Source organism: Onychomys torridus, chromosome 6, assembly GCF_903995425.1.
Source record: "Onychomys torridus chromosome 6, mOncTor1.1, whole genome shotgun sequence".
Classification (NCBI taxonomy): domain Eukaryota; kingdom Metazoa; phylum Chordata; class Mammalia; order Rodentia; family Cricetidae; genus Onychomys; species Onychomys torridus.
Window position 1 is genome coordinate 132,712,494 of NC_050448.1, and position 23,550 is coordinate 132,736,043.

General features: G+C 38.5%; 1 protein-coding gene across 2 annotated transcripts in view; it reads left to right on the forward strand.

Annotated features, from left to right (window-relative positions):
• Negr1 (neuronal growth regulator 1) overlaps positions 1 to 23,550 on the forward strand; it is a 771,161-nt gene that overhangs the window by 312,210 nt on the left and 435,401 nt on the right. For both annotated transcript variants that reach the window (XM_036190724.1, XM_036190722.1), the window contains exon 2: positions 3,695 to 3,927. In XM_036190724.1, coding sequence (XP_036046617.1) covers positions 3,695 to 3,927 — 233 coding nt within the window. The remainder of the gene's footprint in view (positions 1 to 3,694; positions 3,928 to 23,550) is intronic.

Consider the following 23,550-nt stretch of genomic DNA (forward strand, 5'->3'; position numbering starts at 1 on the left):
AATATGAGGAATTATATTAAAGGGCCACAGCAATAGGAAGGTTGAAAACCACTGGCTTAGACATTTATATACTATCTGCCCGCCTCTGCCCATCACTTCAAATCTTTCTCTGTTCATTCAGTCAAGTAAATAGTATGTCCAATGATGATGCTTGGAACAGTGATGGGTTATATAGTCAATTATTAGGTCAAATAATTTAGTGATCGCACTAGTAAAACAATGGAACTAGTAACAGAGAATGCTAAGGGAAGAGACTCCCTGGGAAATAAACGAACTTTGTAAACTTCCCAAGACAGGCAGTCCTGGCCAGCAGGGAACAGCCACAGAGAAACATCCAACACAACCAGCAAGGTCAGAAATACATGGAGGACCTACCTACACAGCATGTGTTGGAGACCCATGGGGAATCATGTTTTCTTTAGAGTGCAATAGGAAGCCTCAGCTTGACCTTATTTGAGTGTTAAAGGTTCCCTGTGTCTTGTAGGAAGAAAAGATCTGGCTGCAGGTGTTGGGGGCAGGGATATATAGTTTGAATGATATTTTCCACTTCCCATTCTGGGCAAATCAGGATGTGCTATGCCGTTTACATTAAATGAATCCTACATAGATCAGGTTTAATGGAGATTTTTATTGTAGGCTCCAGATATAAAACAAAGTAGCAGCAGCATCAAAAGATTTAGGTACCTAAAGATCAGAAAAGTAAGTATTTATAACTGTTCCTCATGTGGCTGACACTCCCATCCCACCACAGCTAATGTACTTCCACTCCCTAGTGAATTTCTTAACACATCAGATAGCTCCCTGTGTTTTAAAGGAAAATGCTTTGGTGGAGGACAAATGCAAACAAGCTTGACTAGGAAATGTTGATATTCTAAAGGATTCCATATAATAATGCTAAAAATAACAAAATATATATACAAGTGTGTGTGTGTGTGTGTGTGTGTGTGTGTGTGTGTGTGTGTATGGACTTGGCCTCCCTAATGGATTTCATGCAACCATTGCCTTAACCTTAAAGCTACAAACATTCTATACCCACATCCTTTGGCTCTAGAAAGCCCCATGCTGTGCCTAAGCCTGATTATACCCAATTTGTAAAATTCCACATTCCATAATTTTAGTTGCTGAAGCTCTATTAAGTGTGATTGAGAAGAAAGGGGTAGAAATGCATGGAACTGATCAAAATCTGTATTTTTATCTGATTCTCATTTGAACAATTTCCTAATCATGTGCCCTACAGAACACTGGGTTGGAGCCAATGATAGTTATGGACAGTTCCTCTTCCGGCCGAGGACATACAACAGAACCTTATTTCCCTGTTCTCCTTGGCAAAGGCCAGTCTGTTTTTCTGTGGTGTCCTCTGTGGCACCAAAACAAGGGATGAAGTTTCTGACTAGATGTGCCAGCTAATGTGGGAAGTCCCCTTGACCCCAGATGCAAGCAAAGCTTTGCCTGTCTCTAGAGAAAGGGAACTGCCCAGCAAGAGTCACCAAATCAGACTTCCATGCAAAATACCCATCCCTAATTAATTTTCTGCTTCCTTTAGAATAGACAGGTTAAGCAATCTGTCACGTTCAGTAAATAAGAAATTACTCGCAGTAACATCTGCAACATTCTAATCATCTTTCCATTTCTGAAATTTTTAAGTCTTTGATCTGCATTGCTGTGGAAAGGGCATTGGATGTATATTAAAAAAAAAAAAAAAAAAAAAAAAAAGATTTGATTGCAAATGCAATCCTGCCACCCACCAATGCCATATCTTGGGGAACTCTTTGAACCTTGACATCTCGATTCATTTTCTAGGGATAAAGGGTGTTGCAAGCCATAGCCTCTAGGGCTGTGTTAAGCACCCTATTATATAAATGCAAGGAATGCAGAGGTCACACAAGGAGCACTTGATGGATCCACTTAATAAATGTAGAGAGTTCAATCTGACACCAGCATGGATATGATCTCGTTTAATGAGAAATATGTTCCCTCTATCTTCTTTCTGTATACTATTAAGAATTAATAACACACTGCAATTGTTTAATTATAGCATTAAAGAGGTTTTATTTTCTTCATTAAATACATAAGGAAAAGCTTTTCAATTAAAAAATGACCTTTACAACCCCTACCACTTTGGATTCTGTAGATGGGGAAGCTGACTGCAAATTAGATTCTTCTGGAACCTTGTTCCTTGTTCACCCCTGATTAGTTTCATAAACTTGGTAGTGGCTGCCAGTTGCCTTCAGCTTGCAATTTTGTAGCAATCTCAGACTCTTGTGTTCAGTCCCCCAAGGTGTTCTGTGGAAATGCTGTCAGACTGTTTGGATGCATGTGTTCCCCTTCAGTAGCAGTGCTTTGTACTCATTTAAGAAAACTAGTCTTTAATTTGTAACAGAACTTTTTCAAAATGAAACATTGAATTTCAGGCCTCAGCAAAATCACTGGTGTATGACCTTAGCCTTCTGTTCCTGTCTCATCCTGCTGCCTACTATTGAACATAGGACTGTGTTTCTAAGGCTTGTTCCAGAGTCTCACTTGGAGTAACTGGCTTCAGGATTCACCATATGATGCACCATCACGCTTCTTCTCATTGGCCATCTCCAGATTGTCTCTACAGTCCTATTGTTCTTCTCTCCTACTCCACACCTTTGCGTATTTACATTTCTGTGAAGCTGGCTTTCACCTTATGACCCATGACTTCCACACCCCTCTGTACATCTCAGATAGCCCGTCTTCCAAAAACTGTTGGTATATCCATCCTTGACACCCCTGTTTGGGCCTGAGAATCCCAAATTTCTCATGCCCCTTGTCTGATTTCATCTACATATCCTCTCCTCTCTATAGTCACACACACACACACACACACACACACACACACACACACACAAAAACAACCCTGCTTGCCTGTTTTTGTTACCAGATGACAACTTCTAGAAAACAAAAAACAAGCACATTTCCAGCCATAAAATAGGGGTCTTATAACAGTTTGTTGATAAGTGAATGTCTCATGGGGAAAAAAAATAAAACTAGTTGACACTTTATTGAAAAGACAACACAGTTTTGTCACTAAAGTCTAGTGTCAGCCAAACACTGATGACAGCAGCCATTTGGTAAAAGTAGCTTATATCTTGAAAATTGAAGGTCATAATAGATTTTTACAAGCTTGCTACTTGGCAGATTTTCTTAGGATTATCAGTTCTGTGGTGCTCTTATGCTTTCTATAGCTGGTACATTTTATACAGAGCTAGACCAGCTCAAAGCTGTCTTGCTCAGACCTCTTCTACTCCTATAGTGTCAGAGAAGTGTTATTTTATGTAAAAGTGTGTGGACTTTATTTATATTTAGTAATCATTATATAAATGAAGAGAATGGGATGAGAGTTAGGCTCTGAACTGAAACACAGGCATACACATGCACAATAAATTTCATAAGTACTGAGAATTGTACTGTGCATCAGAACACAGTGCATAAAGGATGGGTGAGCATCAGTAGCTTCACATCTCTGGAATATATGATGTTACATCTGATGCTCTACTGATATTCACTGTGTGGAAAGGATACACAGAACAAAGATGATGTTACTCATTCTCATTTAGATTAACAGTTCTCTCTCTTTCCCTCCTTCCCTCCCTCTCTCCCTGCTTCCTCCCTCCCCATCTTCCTTTCCTCCCTCCTTTGCTATCCCCCCTTCCACTCCCTCCCTGTTTAGGTGTTACTTGGAGGATGGAGCTTCAAAGGGTGCCTGGCTCAACAGGTCAAGTATCATTTTTGCTGGAGGTGACAAGTGGTCAGTGGATCCTCGAGTTTCCATTTCCACATTGAATAAAAGAGACTACAGCCTCCAGATACAGAATGTTGATGTGACAGATGATGGCCCATACACCTGTTCTGTGCAGACCCAACACACACCAAGGACAATGCAGGTTCACCTTACTGTGCAAGGTGAGTGTTTCCTGATAAACTGCAGGAGAGGGCTGAGCTTGAAATCTCTATTAAGATACCAAAAATCTGTACTTTATATGTTTGCAGGAGGCTCCTTGTGAAAATTTGTGTGTGAAATATTTAATACTAATATTGAGATGACTCACAGAAAACTACCAGTATTCAACATGTTGTCATTATCCTCTGAATTATCTTCTAGATTCCATTAAAGGATAATGACTATTTAGATCCAGGAATCCCCACTTACAAGAACAAGTGATGGCCATTAATGCCACATTATGATTTTTGTATATGATATATTACATATCTTCCCTTGAGTCATCTCTGAAATAAATCTTGGAGAACCCATAATTGATACATTAAAATAAATACTTAAAAACCCAGAGAAGATAAGTTGAAAAGTGACAGCCTTGTGAATTGTGGGTGGTAACTCTAAAAGCTACCTCCCCCAACCTTCCTACATAATGACTCTCCACCTGCATTTGAGTGACAACGCAAAATGTAGCATTCCAGAATAATTCGTTAGATACAGACACGGAATATTTGGAAAGGTATTTCCCAGTGCCTTTTGTTTGATTGGACTTCAACAGATAACAGTGCAAGTCAACTAGTAATCTGTAAATATGTATTTTTTGCCCTTTCATACTTAACTGTGAGAGCCCAGGTTTGTCAATGCAAGTATATTTCAAGAAAACATATGACCATGATCTGAGAAGGATGAAAATGTGTAGTTTTGCACTAAATAATGTACTGGTCCTTAAGTTTTATATGTTTTGGGTGCATGAAAATATTTTGCTTTCTGGATCTCAAAATGCTGCTGTGATAACCATGAGTCAACATAGTAACAAAATGAATCATGACATGGCCTACTCAAATGTAGCAGGATTTCTCTTTGGGTTGCCAACCAGCTCCTAAATCATGACACAGAGACTTGTTATTAATTATGAATTCTCAGCCTTAGCTTAGGCTTGTTTCTAGTTATCTCTTTTTTTAACTTAAATTAACCCATTGTGTTAGTCTATTTGCTGCCTGAAACCTTATCTGTGTACTGTGTCCATCCTGCTTTCCTGCCTCTTCTGTGTCTAACTGGCCCCAGCTAGCTGGCTGGCTTCCCTTTTCTCTATGTCCACCATCCCTGCCTATTCCTCCTCTGTCTAGTTATTGGCTATTCAGCTTTTTATTAGACCATTCAGGTGCCTTAGGCAGGCAAGGTAAAATAGCAACACACATCTTTATATAATTAAACAAATGAAGCATAGACAAAGCAACTACAATTATTCTGCAACACAAACAAATGTAACCCATCTTTACTTAGTTAAACAAATATTCTATTCTACAGCACCCATGGGCACTTGGTGCCTGATGGAGTTAAATGGGAGAGTTGGTATTGTTATCTTCAAGTTTCTCCTTCAGTAAGTCAAGGCCTGATTTGAATTTAGTTTATGGGTTATCTATATGACAGTGTTGATCTCTAATCTTCCTAACTGATGGCTATTCCCTCATATAACATAAGAACCTCAATGCAAGAACAACTTTAATTATTATAAAATATTTCAGTCATGGTCATTAAACTTCTTACTTACATAATTTGCTCTAAGGAGACAGTTTACAATGAAAACCAAATCACTAGATTGTAGATTTTGTTTTCCATATGGTGATAAGTGTTCTTCAAAGTAATGTTTTCACAGGATTCTACCTGTTTTCTGTGGGACGGCTGTCTGAGCCCAGGGTTTTCAGTGACATGCATCTACAGCGCAGGGTCCATCTTTTTACATAGATTATCCCAGGAACCCAGAGGACAAAGATTTATCTGGCTTTAAAGTGGGCATGAAATTGCAGAGCTCAGATACACCTTTCTGGTCTGTTCATAATCTCTCCCCTTCTTTTCCTTCTTATCTGAATTTAAAAAAGTAGGGGGGGGGGGATGGCAAGCCTTTCTTACTAAGAGAAAGTATTTGTATGACAATGTATGAGCCAGTCAAGATGTGACATTGGAGTGTCCTTTAAAACCTGTAGGTTTCTATGCTGTATTTCTCAATATGAAATGCATCCTGATTTCATTCTCTCTCTCCCCATGTCACATCTCCACATGTAAACTGGACAGTAGGATACATATCCTTTTCTAGCATCTGCTTAATTCCCTAGGTGTTTCTTTTCAACTTTTTATTGCAGAAGCTGTTTTACACTGCTAAGCACTTTTTAAAAAATTGCAAGCCTTCTCAGATAGTTTCTGAAGGTCATCTGATGATCATGAACTTCTGAGCAGTTAAGAATGTGCTTGCTGAATTCTTGTCAGTATATTTTGTTCCTTTAGAAATAAAAAATCCATGCAACTGTTTTGAAGTTATGTCATGAGATGAAATTAAAAGCTAATAATTTTACAGTATTTATGAACATAATTACTTATTATAAGTTGATTGGCATGTGGGCCATTTTCCAATTACAGTAATAAGGCTCATGGAATACATTAATAGGCTTGTCAGTCAACTCAAGAACTAAATAAATGCCATAAAATGTTAATCCTACTTAAGTTACATTTCTTCTCAATGAGCAAAAATAAATGGGTAGACATAAACACTTGGGCTAATCTGGATAATTTAGAAGGATGTGCTCTTTGACAAATGATTTTTCTATCCTTCATTCACCAAGATAAAGAAACTGAGCAACTAAGGCAAAAATGTATCCATTGCCTCTGTCACACACCTATCAACAAAGCCTATTTTCATTGTGTAGCCTTGTTGTTAGGGTATCTAGACTTAAAAAATTATTTTAGAAAGTAGATTAACAAAGATGGGTTATTATAAACACAGGAACTACACAGAGAATTCATTGCTGCTGTTTATGACTTTAAATTATTTATATGAACAATAGAACAATAGAGAAGGATGATCACAGGAATAAAAATCAGCACATCTGAAATCTAATCCTGAATTCCCTAATGAAGTGGATAATGGAATGACTACTAGATTTTTTACCTGAAAAACTACTCAAGCCACCTGAGTTAAGCTCATGCACCCATGAAATTCAAATAATGTGATATATCACAGATTATATTGATGTAGAAAAATTTGAAAATGTGTTCAAAAAGGAAAATAATTTTTCATTGATTATCTACAATATAGTGATGATAAATTGAAATCTCTAATAATATGAATTTTTTTAACAATGTGAAGCAATGCTAAATAAGAATAAAAATACATAGGAATGAAAGATTGGCTTCAAGTCAGAAGTCCTAGTGATAATTCTGGATGATGGGAAATCTAAATGGTGCTCATTTGAAAATATGACTTAATATTTTCTACTTTGAACATTCCAAAATGCCTAAATGAAGGGGTCGTAGAGGAACACAGAAAGTGAAAGCAGGCTCCCTGAAATGCTGACTTCTTGTTCCCAAAAGGCCAATGCGGGGAAAGGGGAGGACCCAAGGACCCTAATAAAATACCCAAGCCAGCATAGCCCATTTAAGGGACTTCTGGTTTTGGGCCTCTCCAATCTGGAAGCGGTAAAGCTGTTGCTTCCCTTTCTCCTTACTGTGAGCTCTTTTAATGGCATTTCAGTTCTTTGTGGAAAGGAATTAATTCAGCAATCCCCTAGACAATTACTTTCACCTCTGTTACACAAAGAGAAGATTATTCATGGTGCAAAATGACATTCAAATATTTTCCATGTTAAATAAGCATTTATGGAATTTGATCACCCAACAGGGGCCTTACACATAATTACTTTCCTCCTTGTGACAAGATATCTGATAGGACAGCCTACATGGTTTCAACATTTGCAAGGCATCAGACCACCATGGTGGGAAGTATGAGATGCATTAAGGCAAAGGTGTTCTCAATCCCTCTGGCTCCTATATTTCTTCCTCCCCCTCTTCCACTGGGCTCCCAAGCTCCAAGGGTAGAGACCCAGTGGAGATCTCCAACTTGTGTTTTCTCTCCACCTAATGTTTGGCTGTAGGTCTCTGAATTTGTGTCTATCAGCTGCAGGTGGTAGTCCCTTGGATGACAATTGCAATAGGCACCTATCTATAAATATAACAAAATATCATTAGGAATAATTTCATTGATGTATTTTTGTTTTTGCTTGTTTTGATTGGTTGATTGGTTTGTTGGTTGGGTGGAGGGGTAGGTGGGTTTTTCCAGTCATGTTTGATTGTTTCCTAGGTTTCTGGGCTATCCAACCTCTGATTCCTGGCCATCTAGGCATTGTCAGGTGTGGGATCCCTCTATAAGGCATGGTCCTCAAGGTGGAGGAGTCTCTTGGTTGGCCACTCCCACAAGTTCTGCACTACCATTACCTCACCTTATCTTGCAGGCAAGACAGATTATTGCAACATGAATCTTAAAAGGTCTTATTAATAAAAACAGAGGACCAGGTATTGGGGTGAATGCTGGAAGACCAGAGAGACAGAACACAAGTCACATCTAACTTCACCTCACCAATTCCTCAGCTAGTCCTGTTTCCTCAGACTGGAAGCCTCTGAGTCCTCATCCAAAAATGGATCTCAGCTGAACTGCTGCTCAAAAGCCTAAAAGCTTAACAGGCTCTATCTAGTTCCTGGTCCTCACACCTTATATACCTTTCTGCTTCTTGCCATCACTTCCTGGGATTAAAGGCATGTGTCACCATTCTTGGCTGTTTCCAGTGTGGCTTTGAACTCACAGAGATCCAGATGGATCTCTCTGCCTTTGGAATGCTAAGATTCAAGGTGTGTGTGCCACCACTGCCTGGCCTCTATGTCTATCTAGTGGCTGTTCTGTTCTCTGACCCCAGATAAGATTATTAGGATGCACAATATATTGGGGAATGCAATATCACCACATATTATAGGTCAAAGGTTTTGTGCCTGGGTTGGTGTCCCAATCCTACCTCTGGAAGTCTTGCCTAGCTATAGAGGATGGCCAGTTCAGGCTCCAGGTGCTCCATTACTAGGCATCCTCACTAAGATCACTGTAGCATGAATCTTAAAGAGTCTTATTTGTAAAATCAAACCTGAGGCTAGTTATTGGGATGAATGCTGGAAAATCAGAGAAGCAGAACAAGCCACAGCTACCTCACCTCACCAGTTCCTCGGCTGATCTGTTTCTTCAGACTGGAAGCTTCTGAATCCTCATGCAGGATGGGTCTCAGCTGAACTGTGCTACTCAAGCCTAAAAGCTTAACCAGCCAAATGCTTCTAGTTTCTGGTCCTCCACGCCTTACATACCTTTCTGTTTTCTACCATCACTCCCTGGGATTAAAGGCTTGCTTTCTGGGATTAAAGTCATGAGTCACCATGCTTGGCTAAATCCTTGAAAAGATGGATTTCTGCCTCTGGAATGCTAGGATTAAAGACGTGTGCTACCACTGCCTATCCTCTATGTTTAATATTGTGGCTGTTTTGTCTCTGACCCCAGATAAGTTTGTTAGGGTGCACAATATTTCAGGGAACACAGTGCCACCACAGATCACCCTCATAGAACTCTGAGAGTTTCTACTGGACTAGGTCCACATCATCCCCCACCAAATGACCTACTACTCCAGTTGTTTCTCCCAGTGCTCTCTCCTTCCATCCCTCCTCTGATTCCCTCCTGTTCTCATCTACACCCACCCAGTCCACCCACAAAATCTATTCTATTTTCCCTTTCCAAGCAAATCCATGTATCCGTCTTAGAGCCCTCCTTATTACTTAGCCTCTCGGGCCCTGTAGGTTATAGCATGATTATCATTGACTTAACAGCTAATATCAACTTTTAAGTGAGTAAATACCAAGTTTATCTTTCTAGGTCTGGGTTACTTCACTCAGGATGATTTTTTTCTAGTTCTGTCCATTTATGTGCAAATTTCATGATTCCATTTTTTAACAACTGTTTAATACTCCATTGTGTGAATGTACCACATCTTCTTTATCCTTCTTCACTTGAGGGACATTTGGGTTGTTTCCAGTTTCTAGATATTATGAATAAAGCCTCTATGAGCATAGTGCAATGAGCAAGTATCCTTGTGGTATGACTGAGCATCCTTTGGGTATATGCCCAAGAGTGGTATAGCTGGGTCTTGGGGTAGATCAATTCACAGTTTTTGAGGAACCACCATATTGCTTTCTATAGTGGTTGTATGATTTTGCACTTCCACAAGGAAGTGGAAGATTGTTCCCCTTACTCTACATCCTCACCAACATGAGCTGTCACTTGTGTTAATTTATCGTAACCATTCGGACAAGTATAAGATAGAATCTCAAAGTAGGTTTTATTTGCATATCCCTGACAACTAAAGATTATGAACATTTCTTTAAATGTTTCTTGGCTATTTAGATTTCCTGTATTAAGAATTCTCTATTTAGACTTGTACCCTATTTTTAAATTGGATTATTTGTTTTCTTGATATCTAGTTTCTTAAGTTCTTTATATATTTTGGATATTAGGCCTCTATCTGATGTGAAGATGGAAAAAAATATTTCCCATTCTGTAGGCTGCCTTTTTGTCCTATTGACAGTGTCCTTTGCCTTACAGAAGTTTTTCAGTTTCATGTGATGCCATTTATTAATTGTTGATCTTAGTGCCTGTGCTGTTGGTATTCTGTTCAGAAACTTGTCTCCTGTACCAATGAATTCAAGGCTATTCTCTACTTTCTCTTCTATCAGATTCAGTGTATCTGGTTTTATGTTGAAGTCTTTGATCCACTTGGACTTGAGTTTTGTGCAAGGTGATAAATACAGATCTATTTTCATTCTTCTACATTCAGATATCCAGTTAGACTAGCACCATTTGTTGAAGATGCTTTCTTTTTTCCATTGTGTATTTCTTGCTCTTTGTCAAAACTGAAATGTTCATAGGTCTGTGGATTTATGTATGGGTCTCCAATTCAGTTCCATTGATCAACATGGATCTTTTAATGCCAAAACCTTGAGTTTTTTTATTACTACAGTTCTATAGTACAGATTGAAATCAGGAATGGTGATACCTCTGGAAGTTCTTTCACTGTTCAGGATTGTTTTGGCTATCCTTTTTTTTTTTTTTTTTGCTGTTGTTTGTTTGTTTGATGGTTTTTCCATATGAAGTTCAGTATTACCCTTTCAAAGTCTGTAAAGAATTGTGCTGGAAATTTGATGGGGTTGCTTTTGATAGGATGATCATTTTTACTATGTTAATCCTACCAATCCATTAGCATGGGAGATCATTCCATCTCCAGTTATGTTTTTCAATTTCCTACTTCAAAGACTTGAAGTTTTTAATCATAGGTCCTTCACCTGCTTGGTTAGAGTTTCTTCAAGATATTTTATATTATTTGTGGCTATTGTGAAGGGTGTTGTTTCTATAATTTCTTTCTATTTGTTTTTCTAATGGTTCAAAATTAGAGTCTGTGCTGCCTAGTTTTATGTCAACTTGACACAAACTACAGTCATCTGAGAGAAATAAACCTCAATTGAGAAAATGCCTCCAGAAGATCAGCCTGGAAGCAGGCAAGCCTGTAGGGTATTTTCTTAATTAGTGGTTGATGGGAAGGGTGCATCCCATTGTGGTGGTGACACCCCTGGGCTGGTGGTCCTGGGTCTATAGAGAGGCAGGCTGAGTAAGGCATGAGAGCAGCACTCCTTTTGGCCTCTTTGTCAGCTCCTGACTTTGGGTCCCTACCCTGTTTGAGTTTCTGCCCTGATTCCCTCCAAAGATAGACTATGATGTGGAACTGTAAGCAAAATAAACCCACTCACTTTTGGTCATGGTGTTTCATTACAGCGGTCGTAACCCTAATTAAGACAGGGGCCAATATCTTCTGTGGTACTTAAGGAAAATTCTTAGTTGTAAATCCTAATGAAATTAAAATGTAATTGCATGCATGTCACAGAGTGGATATTTCCATTTCGTATGTAAGGGGTGTTAGGATAACGAAGAATTAGTACAAAGCTGGATTTGGACTGAGCAGAGAAAACACTAGGTCTTTTAACTTCACGTCCAGCATCTGGGATACATGGTAATATGGTCAGTGGTCACAGAAAGCCCTTGCTCAGTGGTGTTACAATTGGAGAACATGTGCCTTCTATGCTGGGTATGCACTGGTTTCTTATGATCATCTTTGGAAGACATTCAGTTTCCAGTGTCTCTAACTTCCTGAAATTGCCTTGGACATTAACAACTCACCTTGCTATTATATGCATATCTATCTTAAAGGCTGTCTACATGGACACAAGCCCTGTCATACTTAGATTAAGCTCCTAGGTCTTGCTTTGAAATCTGTGTAAAAGCCCCCATGACCCCACAGATCTGACATGTTTCACATTTGCAAAGCCGACTTCGTGGAGATAATGTCAAAATCTGTTGCCAATGTGGGCATCACCCCAGTGCCACTTTTATGAAGGCTACATCAGTTTTTGAATACCTGAGTATAAGATCTAGAAAACTCACGTAACAGCATCCCCTTTCCAGGAAAGGCACTCCAGGCAGCCTGCATTCTCAAGGGAAAAACTTTCACATTAAGTGACAATTTGTAGCCTGTACTAGATGTTTTCTTGAGTTCTTTATTTAAATTCAATTTCATTAAAAATAGAAAAAAACACCCTAGGACATGAAAAAGCAGACAATTTCTGTTCCCTATTGTTATATGGACTTTTTGTTTAATTCTCAAGAATTTTATTGCTGTTCAAAGCCCATCAGAACAAACTTATTTACTTGTTTTTAAACTGTGTGAGTGGGGGTGTTATAGAGGAAAGGAACATTAGACCCATGGAGTTACAGGTGGTTGTGTGCTGCCCTATGTGTGCTGGGAACCACACTCAGGTCCTCTGTAAGACCAGTGCATGTCTAAACCCTGGGCTGTCTCCTTAGCACAAGCCTTTATGGCTACAGTACCGTCAGCATTTCGGATTCTGAGTTTCCCAGAATTGCCTATTATCTGTACTTACAGCATTCTAGGCCTTATCTAGCCTGTTCTTCCAAACTTTTCTAAATTCCTCTCACAAAGTCTATACATCTTCCAAAACAGCAATAATCTAACTCCTGGAGTCAATTTTCCACATTAGTGACTCATCTCTGTGACCAGAGAAAACCTTGCGGGGGGCGGGGGGGGGGATTGCTTGGGTTTAAAAAAAAAAAATTGATCAATGTCTCACTACAAAACCATTCCCATCATGGAATTCAAGAAACAGAGGACATGGATTGAAACAGTGTCCAGGATAAGATATATTTCACCAGAACACACCCACTGACTCATATGCACCAAGTAGGTCTCATCATCTCTCAAGAAATTTATAATGCTATATCTCATCCATGAACTGAACCATCCATTAGATAAAAGCACTCACGATCTAATCATCTCTAAAAAATACCTTCACAACCACAACCAGACATGTGCTTTGCTAATCACTTGGGTATTTAGCAATCTGATCAAACTGTCCCAAAAGATTAATAATCACTTATTTCAGGGAGATACATACTAGGTATCTTTTTAAAAATACATAACTCCATATTACAATGACATAAGGAACTTGTAATGGGCTTCTCTAGTTTCTAGGAATGTAGTCAGCAGACAGCACACAGTGGTGAGGATTGTTTCCAATTCAGTCATCTGGGCCTGCTTAGAAAGCCCAGGAGTCAATTTCAGTTTAAGGCAGTGGGTACAATACATCTTGCTTGCAGCACACTGTGAGATAACTATCTTGGCAGTGTCGGTCCAGAGCTCTTTCTAAAGCAACTGGCTACTGTCCGATGTACACAGCAGCTCTACTTCCTATCCCTGCAGTTCTGTCTGTGTTTTCCTTTTTGTCACAGTGGTCAGGTGCAAGGGTCTTCCTATTAGATACCGTGGACTCCCTCTTCTTTCAGAGATTTCTACACTGGGATCCAAAACTACAACAACAGTGAGGTTCTTGCTTGACTGCAACAATGTTTTGAAAATGTCTTTGTAAAGTGGAATAATGGAAAGCTCAAACACCATGTATTATTAATAATTTTATTATGGAAGAGATTTTAAGTGGCTTATAAAGAAGTATTCATCCTTCCAAAACAAACAGAAGAAATAGGAGCCAAGATAAAGAAAGTGAGAGTAAGACATAGTCACAGGTGAGCCTACATATATTCAAGTTTCATGAAATATTTAGCCCTGAGATTCCTAGCAGTCAATATAGGGAAGAAAACAAGATCAGTTATTCATTTGATGGTCCATAAGGTTAAACACTTTCTTGGTGCTCTGATCCTGTTACTCAGAGAGAAAGCAGCATCTCAGAGACTATTTCAGACAATCATGAAGTCAGGACCATCTTAGCAGTAAGCAATACAGGATGTACAGTGTCAGCCCCTGGGCCAGTCATTGAAGAAAAGTGAAAAATTAAATAAGTAAATTCAATAAGATGCCATTTTAATAACACATAGACATCTTTTGGCTATTCTCTTAATCTAGAAATAAATCTTAGAACCTAATGTTCTCCAGATGACCTTCCAGCAGCTCACTTATCACATTGGTTCTTTCTTGTACCAAGTGCAGGTGTCTTAAAATTATCCTTAACCACTGAGCATCAGAAGAGCATTATTATGTGTGGACATGGTATAAACCCATATTGTTTAAAGACAAAACATTCTTAACTTAAAGCTAGTGACCATTTGTGAACGTTAAAGCTTGACTGTACACAACAGAAAGAGTGACAGCACACTTGGGTTACAGGTTGGGTAGATACATAAAGAGCAACCCAGAGCCATAGCTGGCCTCTCCCAAGAGATTGAAATGGGAAGAGACTCCCTGCACTCAAACAATAGGTGTAGATACTGGATGCATCAGGACATGGCATACCATCTTCTGAAGCAGCCAACATCTCAAACTTTTCTACAAATAACAAGAAGAAACAGAAAACTTATCAGCATGAGGAAAAGTACTATATTAGACATTCCACATTCATGGATGGCACTTTCATGGCCCCACTCTGAAGTCTAATTTATATACATGGGGAAAAGGATACTCATGCCCAGAAACCCAGGTTTGGATATGATCTGAAACACAAAGAAATGGAGAAATTTTCCTAAAACTTCTCTAAAACAGGATAATATTTTCAGTATAAAAGTGAATAGTTAAATAGCTAAAAGTTTAAAAAATCAACTATTTCATAACTTTGCTGAATGCTATTTCTTTATCCCTAGATCCCTTCCCTTTAAGCAATGTAACCTCATGGCATTCCAAAAAAGATTAAGTAGTTACACAGGAGGCTCTTAGATACAAGACAAAGGTGACTTGTAGGTGGATTAACTACAAGTGAACACTGGGGATGCATCTTCCATGGCACACTGGTATTTGTATATAGTTTTCTTTGTTCCAGTAACTGTTGGTGGAGGTCTGTGCATGCCCCTTTCCTGTAATGTGATCATATCATCATCTTTACAGTTTAGTTAAAGTGATAAAGCAGTAGAGTTAAACGACCTCCCTACCTACACTCCTAGGTACTTTGACTTCTATGAAATATCTAATTCCTTTAAGTATTTGGGGCTGTATTTGTTGGGGTCATGTCTCATACCAATAAAGTTCAGAACATGATGCCTCACTTATGAATCTTTGGGTAAAATGTCTTTTAAGTACATTTAAAACTCAGGTCTATCATCCTCACTGTGAAGAGCTAGCATTTTTAGGCAATGACATGTTACATAACTACTAAAATTTAAAGCATTTTGGTTGGCATTTATGGCTTTCCTTTTCACACAACCACCCTGTGAGAAATGTTATGCTTGTAAGGCAGATTGCCCAGACCAGCTTCTCAGAAACTTTCTCCTCCATCTATTCAAATGCACCCACATCCCTGAAGTTGTTGGTTTAACTAGAATAGCCCACAAAAGTTAATTGAACTATTTTCAGTAAAATCCTTAAATATGTGTTTTATCCACAAGATAAATTTTCTTCTCTCCTAGGTATTATTCCTTTTATGTTTTTGAAAGTAGGATTATTAGGCATTAGTTTTCTGTAATTGAGATAAAAGAACAAAGTTGAAAGAGAGGATTTATATCAATATTATTCTTTTACAAAATTTTTCCTCTGTAGGTACAGTGATCATATTTTCCCACATATTTTCCCACTCAAAAATTAGTTTGTAAGAATTTAAATACTAACAAAAGCTCTGATACAAGAAAAGCTTTGCTAAAAGTCTGTAACGTACTCATTACTATACACCAGTGGCTCTCAACCTTCCTAATGCTGTGACCATTTAGCACAGTTCCTCATTTGTTGCTAGTTCATAACTGTAATTTTGCTACTGTTATGAATTATAATGAATTTTTGTAAGTATTTTTGGAAATAGTGGTTGGTTTACCAAAGGGGTCACGACCCATAGGTTGAGAACCATTGCTATATACAAAGTGAAAACGTTACTGTTATTTCTTACGAGCTTAGCTTCCCAAGGCATGTACCACACTCCACCTCCAGTCATGTGACTGAATGTGGGGGCAGAGGAAACTTGGCAGGCTTCAAAAGGATTCTGAATGTGCAGTAACTGAAAATTAACTCTAGAACAAATCCTATGATCAATCTAAGGTTTGGGCATGTCCCACCTGTGTTGCGTCTCTTGCGTTCACTGCAGCCTTGGTTGCCAGCACACAGCATGCACACTGTGCACCAGCTGAGCTGTCCACATGTGATTCAGACAGCACTACCTTGTGCTTCAGGATGTGAGTGCTAAACCAGTGTATGTTTGGCTTGGACTTCGTTCAAATATTTCATTTTAAAAGTGCTGTTAGTAGCCGGGCGGTGGTGGTGTGTCGCCTGTAATCCAGCACTCGGGAGGCAGAGGCAGGTGGATCTCTGAGTTCGAGGCCAGCCTGGGCTACAGAGTGAGTTCCAGGACAGGTACCAAAGCTACACAGAGAAACCCTGTCTCGAAAAAAAAAAACAAAAACAAAAACAAAAAACAAACAACAACAACAAAACAAAACAAAAAACTAAAGTGCTGTCAGTGTCGCCTGCTCGAGCTTCATAACTATCTCTAGATAGGTGAATATCAGCTTGCAATTCGCATAGAATCTCCAGAAACTTCTGAAATTCTATACGTATAGTGTTGCCAGTTTGTACTACATACATGAGGAGGAGAGTATAATCAGAGTCAAAATATCAGTCAACTCTGACAAAAGTTGAAGACACTGTACATTCTGGAGTATAAAATATTCAGTTGAAATTTAATTCTTTCTGCAAAAATAAACAACACATCTACCTCATTAGTATATAATTTTTAGTCCTTAAAACTAATGAAATTATAATCATACTAATAATTAGTTTAAAATAAATTTCTTTATAATTTATTGTCAGTAATGTTCAATTATATAGTTATTTTACATACTTCTATATCCAGAGCTGTCTGAAAGTTCCTCAGGTGGAAATCTGTCACTGTAAAGAGCACAGGAAACTGTTGCAAACCTTCATGGTCACTTGAGAGCAAGAGACATTAGAATGGAGCAATCAAAACTGTGTGGATAGACAACACACAGTTAAGCTCCCATCTACAGTGTGTTTTATACAGGGAAGTGGAGGAAATGCAAAATATGTGAAATAATTCCTTTATGAGCTGGATAAAGATTGTGGAAGTGACAGCAGCAGAGGCCACTGAGTTGTATCATTTGTAATTAGGGCTGATCAGAAGTTCTGCCAGTGACCTCCTTCTCACAGACATTTACAGCATACAGAAAGACATTCCACAACACTTCCCCTTTTCTGTCTAATCAAAAAGGAAGGTTTTAACTTTAACATAGTAAAATAGAACAGTTATCAAGCAAGAATTACAGTTACAATATCTAGTCTATTTATATTTGGCAAAATTAAAGAAAATATTCTAGCTGTCCTATTTATGAGTCCTATTTATTTATGAGTCTAAAGTTTCATATCTTATCTACCTTTTATCATAACCAAGGAAAACCATAACTATAACTATCTAGTCTTCAACTACATCAAAGACCCTAGAAAGATATAATATTATCTAAGTAAGTAAGAAGTACATTGTAAGCAACTTCCAAAACTCTAGAATGATAGAGACAGCTGGCTACCTGGAGAGTTACCCAAAGTTTCTCTGCAACGTTGAGGCATCCTTCTCCAGCCTATAGGCCCAGAGTTTCTCAGTCACTTCTCTTTATGTCCTGTAGAATGTCTGGCAGTTTCTTTGTGAAGCAGGAACCTGAAGGACCATCTTGCCCTGCAAAGTTCAGTGGTCACCTTTTCTTTGGGTCCTTCATGTCCAGTCAATGCAACATTTTGTCAAGCAGTCCAGGCAAGAACAGTTTCTTGCCCAAATGGCTATTTTTGCCAAGAAGAAGATAAACTCCATATGGAGTGTCTTTGATGCTCATCTTTCTCTTCAAAGTAAATTGGTGCTGCCAAGAGCAGATGTATCTCACTGTCCAGAAAATCTAGGTTTTTAAAACATTTTAATGTCATATTCTGTAGGTCTTTGAAGCATCTGAAGATTACCTACCTAATTGAAATATATCTGTGTATACCTAGAAAATTTAACTAGCATGACTATAAGTGTGATTATCATAAATGACTTATTATTAATCTGTATTTCTTAATTATGTACTACAATTTCAAATGATTTGCACAAAATACTTTAAACAAGTGTAAAAATATACATAAAGTATAACAAAATTAACTTTAAATTTGTATCAATAAACTAAAATCCATAGCAATGTAAAATATTTTTAAGCAAGTTGTTGCTCTTTAAGAGTAGGTTCAATAATATACCCTTTCTTCCTATTATATTTATACTATCCCCTTTTCTTCTTTAGAAAGAGATTGTATTTATAATTAACCCGCTTTAAATAAAAATAAACAATATTCTGGAAATTTGGGCATAGTTTCTCATACTACTTCCTGCTGATAGAGGGTGCTGGCAAGATTATGGTGATCCTGAGAAAATTCGAGAAAATGCTCAAGTCCTGGTAATACTGGGTATAACCTCTGTTGATAGGTACCTCTGTTAAGGTTTAGGAGGACTGGTTTTATTAAATCTGATCTATCTTAACCTAGAACAAATCCATAGCCTCTTGCTTCCTGTGGAAACAAAAGCAGAACCTTTCCAAAGCAACCTATCCTTAGATTCAAATTTGAAGTCAAGATACCTTTAAAATATACAAATCGGTTTAACTTAGCAGCATTTACAATTGAATATCTCTCTGCAGTTAAAAATTCCAAAGACAATATAAACCAGACTCTGTGTGATTTCCACTTTTAGGTGACTTATTTTTCATATTACTTTTACTGTCCCTTTAAAAGAATTTACTTTTTTAAAACTATTTCTTTATATTACTGTCTATATTCATTTTCTTCTTTCTTCCAAGCCTACATATATTTTTATACACACTGTAAACCATTTAAAGACTTATCCCATCTGAATCTGCCTTATTGTAAATCTGTTGCTTTAAACTGCAGTGGCTAGTACTGAAATGGAAGCCTTGGCTGCTGACTCTGCCCACCTCAGCTTCCCAACTTGGCGGAACTATATTTACCACCAGTTCTGGGGGAACCATGCTCATCACAGACTCTGGGAAGCAGTGGGTCTACGCTTCTTCCATCCACAGTGTATAGCCCAAAAAGCTTTCCTTTTTTTTTTTTTTCTTTTTCTTCTTTTTGGTCTGTACTAGCAAAGGCTATATCCACCACTTACTATGCTGCGTGGCTTACAGATGCCACTGTGTACTGTGGCAGGAATCTACCATGCTGCACTAAGCCCATATTCTATGAACCTGCCATACTGTAGCTCAAATCCACATGCCATGGCTTCTCTGTACCTTGGTGTCTCTATATCTTGACCCACATGAGACATAAAGTAGAAAGCCATGTTAGGCTCTGTTATTGTATGTTTAGAAGCCCTTTTTAAACTCTTTTAGGCCTTATGGAAATTAGAGAGCCCCATGTTGGTACGCCAAATATAGTTGCAAGTTTTCCAGTGTTCCAGCCTGTACTCAGCTGCTCAGACTCAGATAAACACACAGAAGCTTGTATTAGTTACAAACTGTATGGCCATTAGCTTAGGCTTATTACTGACTAGCTTTTATGCTTAAATTAACCCATAATTCTTATCTATGTTACGCCATGTGGCTTGGTACCTTTTCTCAGTTCTGCCTTGTCATCCTGCTTCCTGTGTGTCTGGATGGTGACTCCTGATGCAGCCTTCCTCTTCCCAGAGTCTGCTTATCCTGCCCATACTTCATGCCTGGCTACTGGCTAATCAGTGTTTCATTTATCAACCAATCAGAGCAACACATTCACAGCGTACAGAAAGGTATTCCACAGCAGAAGCCTTCGTTCATCTAGAGACCAAGGAAAACAATGTTGTTGTTTCTGATAGCATATACTTCAGAATGAAGTTTGAAAATATTTTCAAGTAATTAAATGTGTGATGGAGAGAGAACCCAGGAGTTAAAAACATTTATTGCTCTTATAGAGGACATAGTTCCCTGCACCCACATGGTGGCTCACACTATCTTTCACTCCTGTCCCATGGGATCCCATACTTTTTCTGCTTTTCATTAGCAGTGAGCACAGACATACATGCAGACACACACTTATACAGATAAAATAAAATAGAATTCAAATGAAATTTTCTATGAATTTTAAATTAAACATTCAAGAACGATTTTCTGCCACTAAAAGCCCTTTGATGGCAAATGGATATTTATTACAATTCCTAAGAATCATGGTTTAGAAAGTATCTAAGGCTTAGAACATGGCTTCATGTGTGTGTGTGTCTTTGTGTCTATGTGTATGTCTGTGTGTGTCTACATGCATGCATGTTTGTATGTGGGTATGTCTGTCTGTGTGTATGGTACCATTGTGTTTTGCACTTCTATTCTACAATGGTTATTTTTCTCACTTATTTTTTAATATCTTAATTTTTCTGAAAAAAGGAAAAATAACTATGTGATACCTGTCAAATCCCAGTGCAAAGTGCAGTACTGCCATGAGAATTCTGCATAAATACATCACCAAACATTGCCTGCCCTGATTTCAAGACACTCTGCAAATAAAACCAAAGTCAGTGGAATAAATTACCTTTTCCTATGATCATTGTAACATGATTTCATCTCTGAAATACCATCTTTCTTTTTCAAGTCATATATATAATTAAGTTGTTACTGGAGGTTATTAGAATCTTGCTATTTTCTTTTGTTAAATCTTAAACACCAGACCACCTATAACCTATATTAGGGGGACCAAGATAAAAATGTATGCAAGAAAAATTGAATCTGTTAATTATATATTTTATCTTTGTGATTGGTGATAAATAAGAATTTAACATGTACAGTTTTAAAAGGAAGATGTGACCAATGTCAACTGTCAGAGTTTACTTTGCAGAGTCAGGGGGACCTCTACCTCAGGTCTGTTGTCTCCATTCATGTCCTTGGTGTCTTCTGATTAATGATGTGGACAGAGCAGTAGAAAGACTCAGGGAAAGTGGGCTGTGCCAGCACCCAACTGCCAACTCTCCCACCTGGTGGGTCCCAGGCACTCTGTCTGTGGTCAAGAACTAATCTGAAAAGCAGAACTGTGGTTCTTCTCTCTGTGTTCTTAGCATTTCAAATATTGCATCAGCATACAGATCAAGAATGCCCTACTCTTTCTTTTGAACTGTTGGGTGGGAACCAGGGTTCTGAGCCTTTTAACTCACAAACATGCAGAATAGGGCCTGGGAAGACTAGGATTGGACACAGCTACATTTTTTTCCTCCCTGGATGGCATTATGCCAGCCCACTGCCTAAGCTGACTTAATGTAGAGATTCTATCTTTAAGGCATTAGTACCAGGAATGCTGACATAACAAGAAAAATTTAAATTCAAGGGATTAGCCTTGCATTTATGACTTGGCTTGCTTATTTTCACTCTGGGTCCTGCATCTTTATCCTCTGCTAATCCTTAGCTATTCACAAATACAGACTGGTGATTGCATATTGAAGTAAAAAAATAATAAATGAGATACCAGCATTTGACAAAATGTCCTAGCAATGCTGTTTTGAGGTTTTAAAAAAAAGTGCTTTACATAAAGCAGAGTTGGTTTGAAAGGTTACAGCCAAGGGCCTTAGAAACAAACACACGAAGAGATTTACATTGGAAAGGGGCCAAAGACAAACAATTAAAATTTCTCTCAGTTCTACTCATTCTTGCAGGCTTCATTTGAGCACACGGATGGGAGAATGCACTAAAAAGCCGGGGACAGGATGCTGAAGAACAGAGGGACAGAATTCTGAGCCATTTGTCACATTTGCACTACTGTCTGTGTTTCCTCTACTTAGAGGGCTTCCAAATGACTGCTGCTACTGCTACTGCCACGATTTAGACGTACAGTGCCCCATGGCCTCATGTGTTGAGCAGTCAGTCCCCAGCTGCTGGTGCGGTTTGAGAAGGTTGTAGAATTTTAGGGGCAGGAGCCTCACTGGAAGAAGGGCCATGATATTTATCACCAAGCCCCACTTCCAGTTCATTCAGTGATTATCCTGCTCCCTGCTCCTGTCAAGAAGTTCCCAGGAAAATGTGTTTAATTTAATAAGCACTCAAATCACAACTCTTCATTTGGATATTGAAAAACACAAATAACTCTGTGTGAGGTGACATGCATGCATCCCTTCTGCCTGTAAGTGCCTGTCTCTCCAAGGTGAAAAACACAAGCCGGTGCACATGTTTGCTGTGTAAAGGTCAGGAACAGCTGGACATTAAGACATTTCTAGCAGCTTCTCATTCACAAAACACATTCAAAAAATGTTATGAGTTCCCTTTGTCCAAAGAGTATGCCTTGTGCAGACAAATCCCTTCTTTCTCTGTGATTAGGATGCAATTGATATTGCTCCTATTGATTCCTAGGGATTTCCATTTACCAGAAGAGACAATAAAGTTAAACTAAAATATTAGTAAAATTAATTACTCTCTCTTCTCCTGGGGAAATTTTATGTAAAAAGGGAATGTAATAAATTTGTACTAATGTTAAGGTTTTGAGCTAGAGTAATTGGAAATAATTCCATATTTTTTAACTCAAATTACTATTCTAAAATTAAAGAAAGCTGTTGTGCACTGACCTCAGTCTACTTCTCAGACCCACCTATTGCTCTTCTTTTGCTCTGTGTCTTTCCCAAGAATAGACCATGGCTTGCAATGTTTTCTGGTTTTGTAAGTCTCACCCAGAGGGGAGATAGTCAGGAGGCAGTAAGATCTGAGGCTGGTTCTTGCCTCCTCCCTCAGAGGTAGAGCTCCTGTTCCTGCCTGGCTGTGCTGAGTTGGGCTCCAGCTCTGACTAAACCGTTCATCTTGCCTTGGGCATAGCTCATGCTGGAGCTAAGGATGGAGGCCCTGGGCAGACCTACCCTCTGGGCTCTGGGGAGGTTCCCTGCTTTCAGGGGTGTCCTGTCAGCAAGCCCAAGCTGCCCTTCCCTTCCACATTGTCTTTGTAGATTTTACTCACTTGAGAAGTAGCTCCTTTTTGATTAAGACTTGGGTTGTTACTATTTGGCTAAATGACTCATGGTTGATAGTGATCTTTTTCGGTATCTCATTCCTGTCACTTTCTTCAACAGTCATGTTACTAAACCTTCTATATAGGCATCTCTTCTAAGTCAAGATAATTACCTTTTCATGTTAATGAAAGGTATATATTATTCCTAGGTCTAATAAGCAAACCTAAAAACAAATCTTAAAATTAAGTACA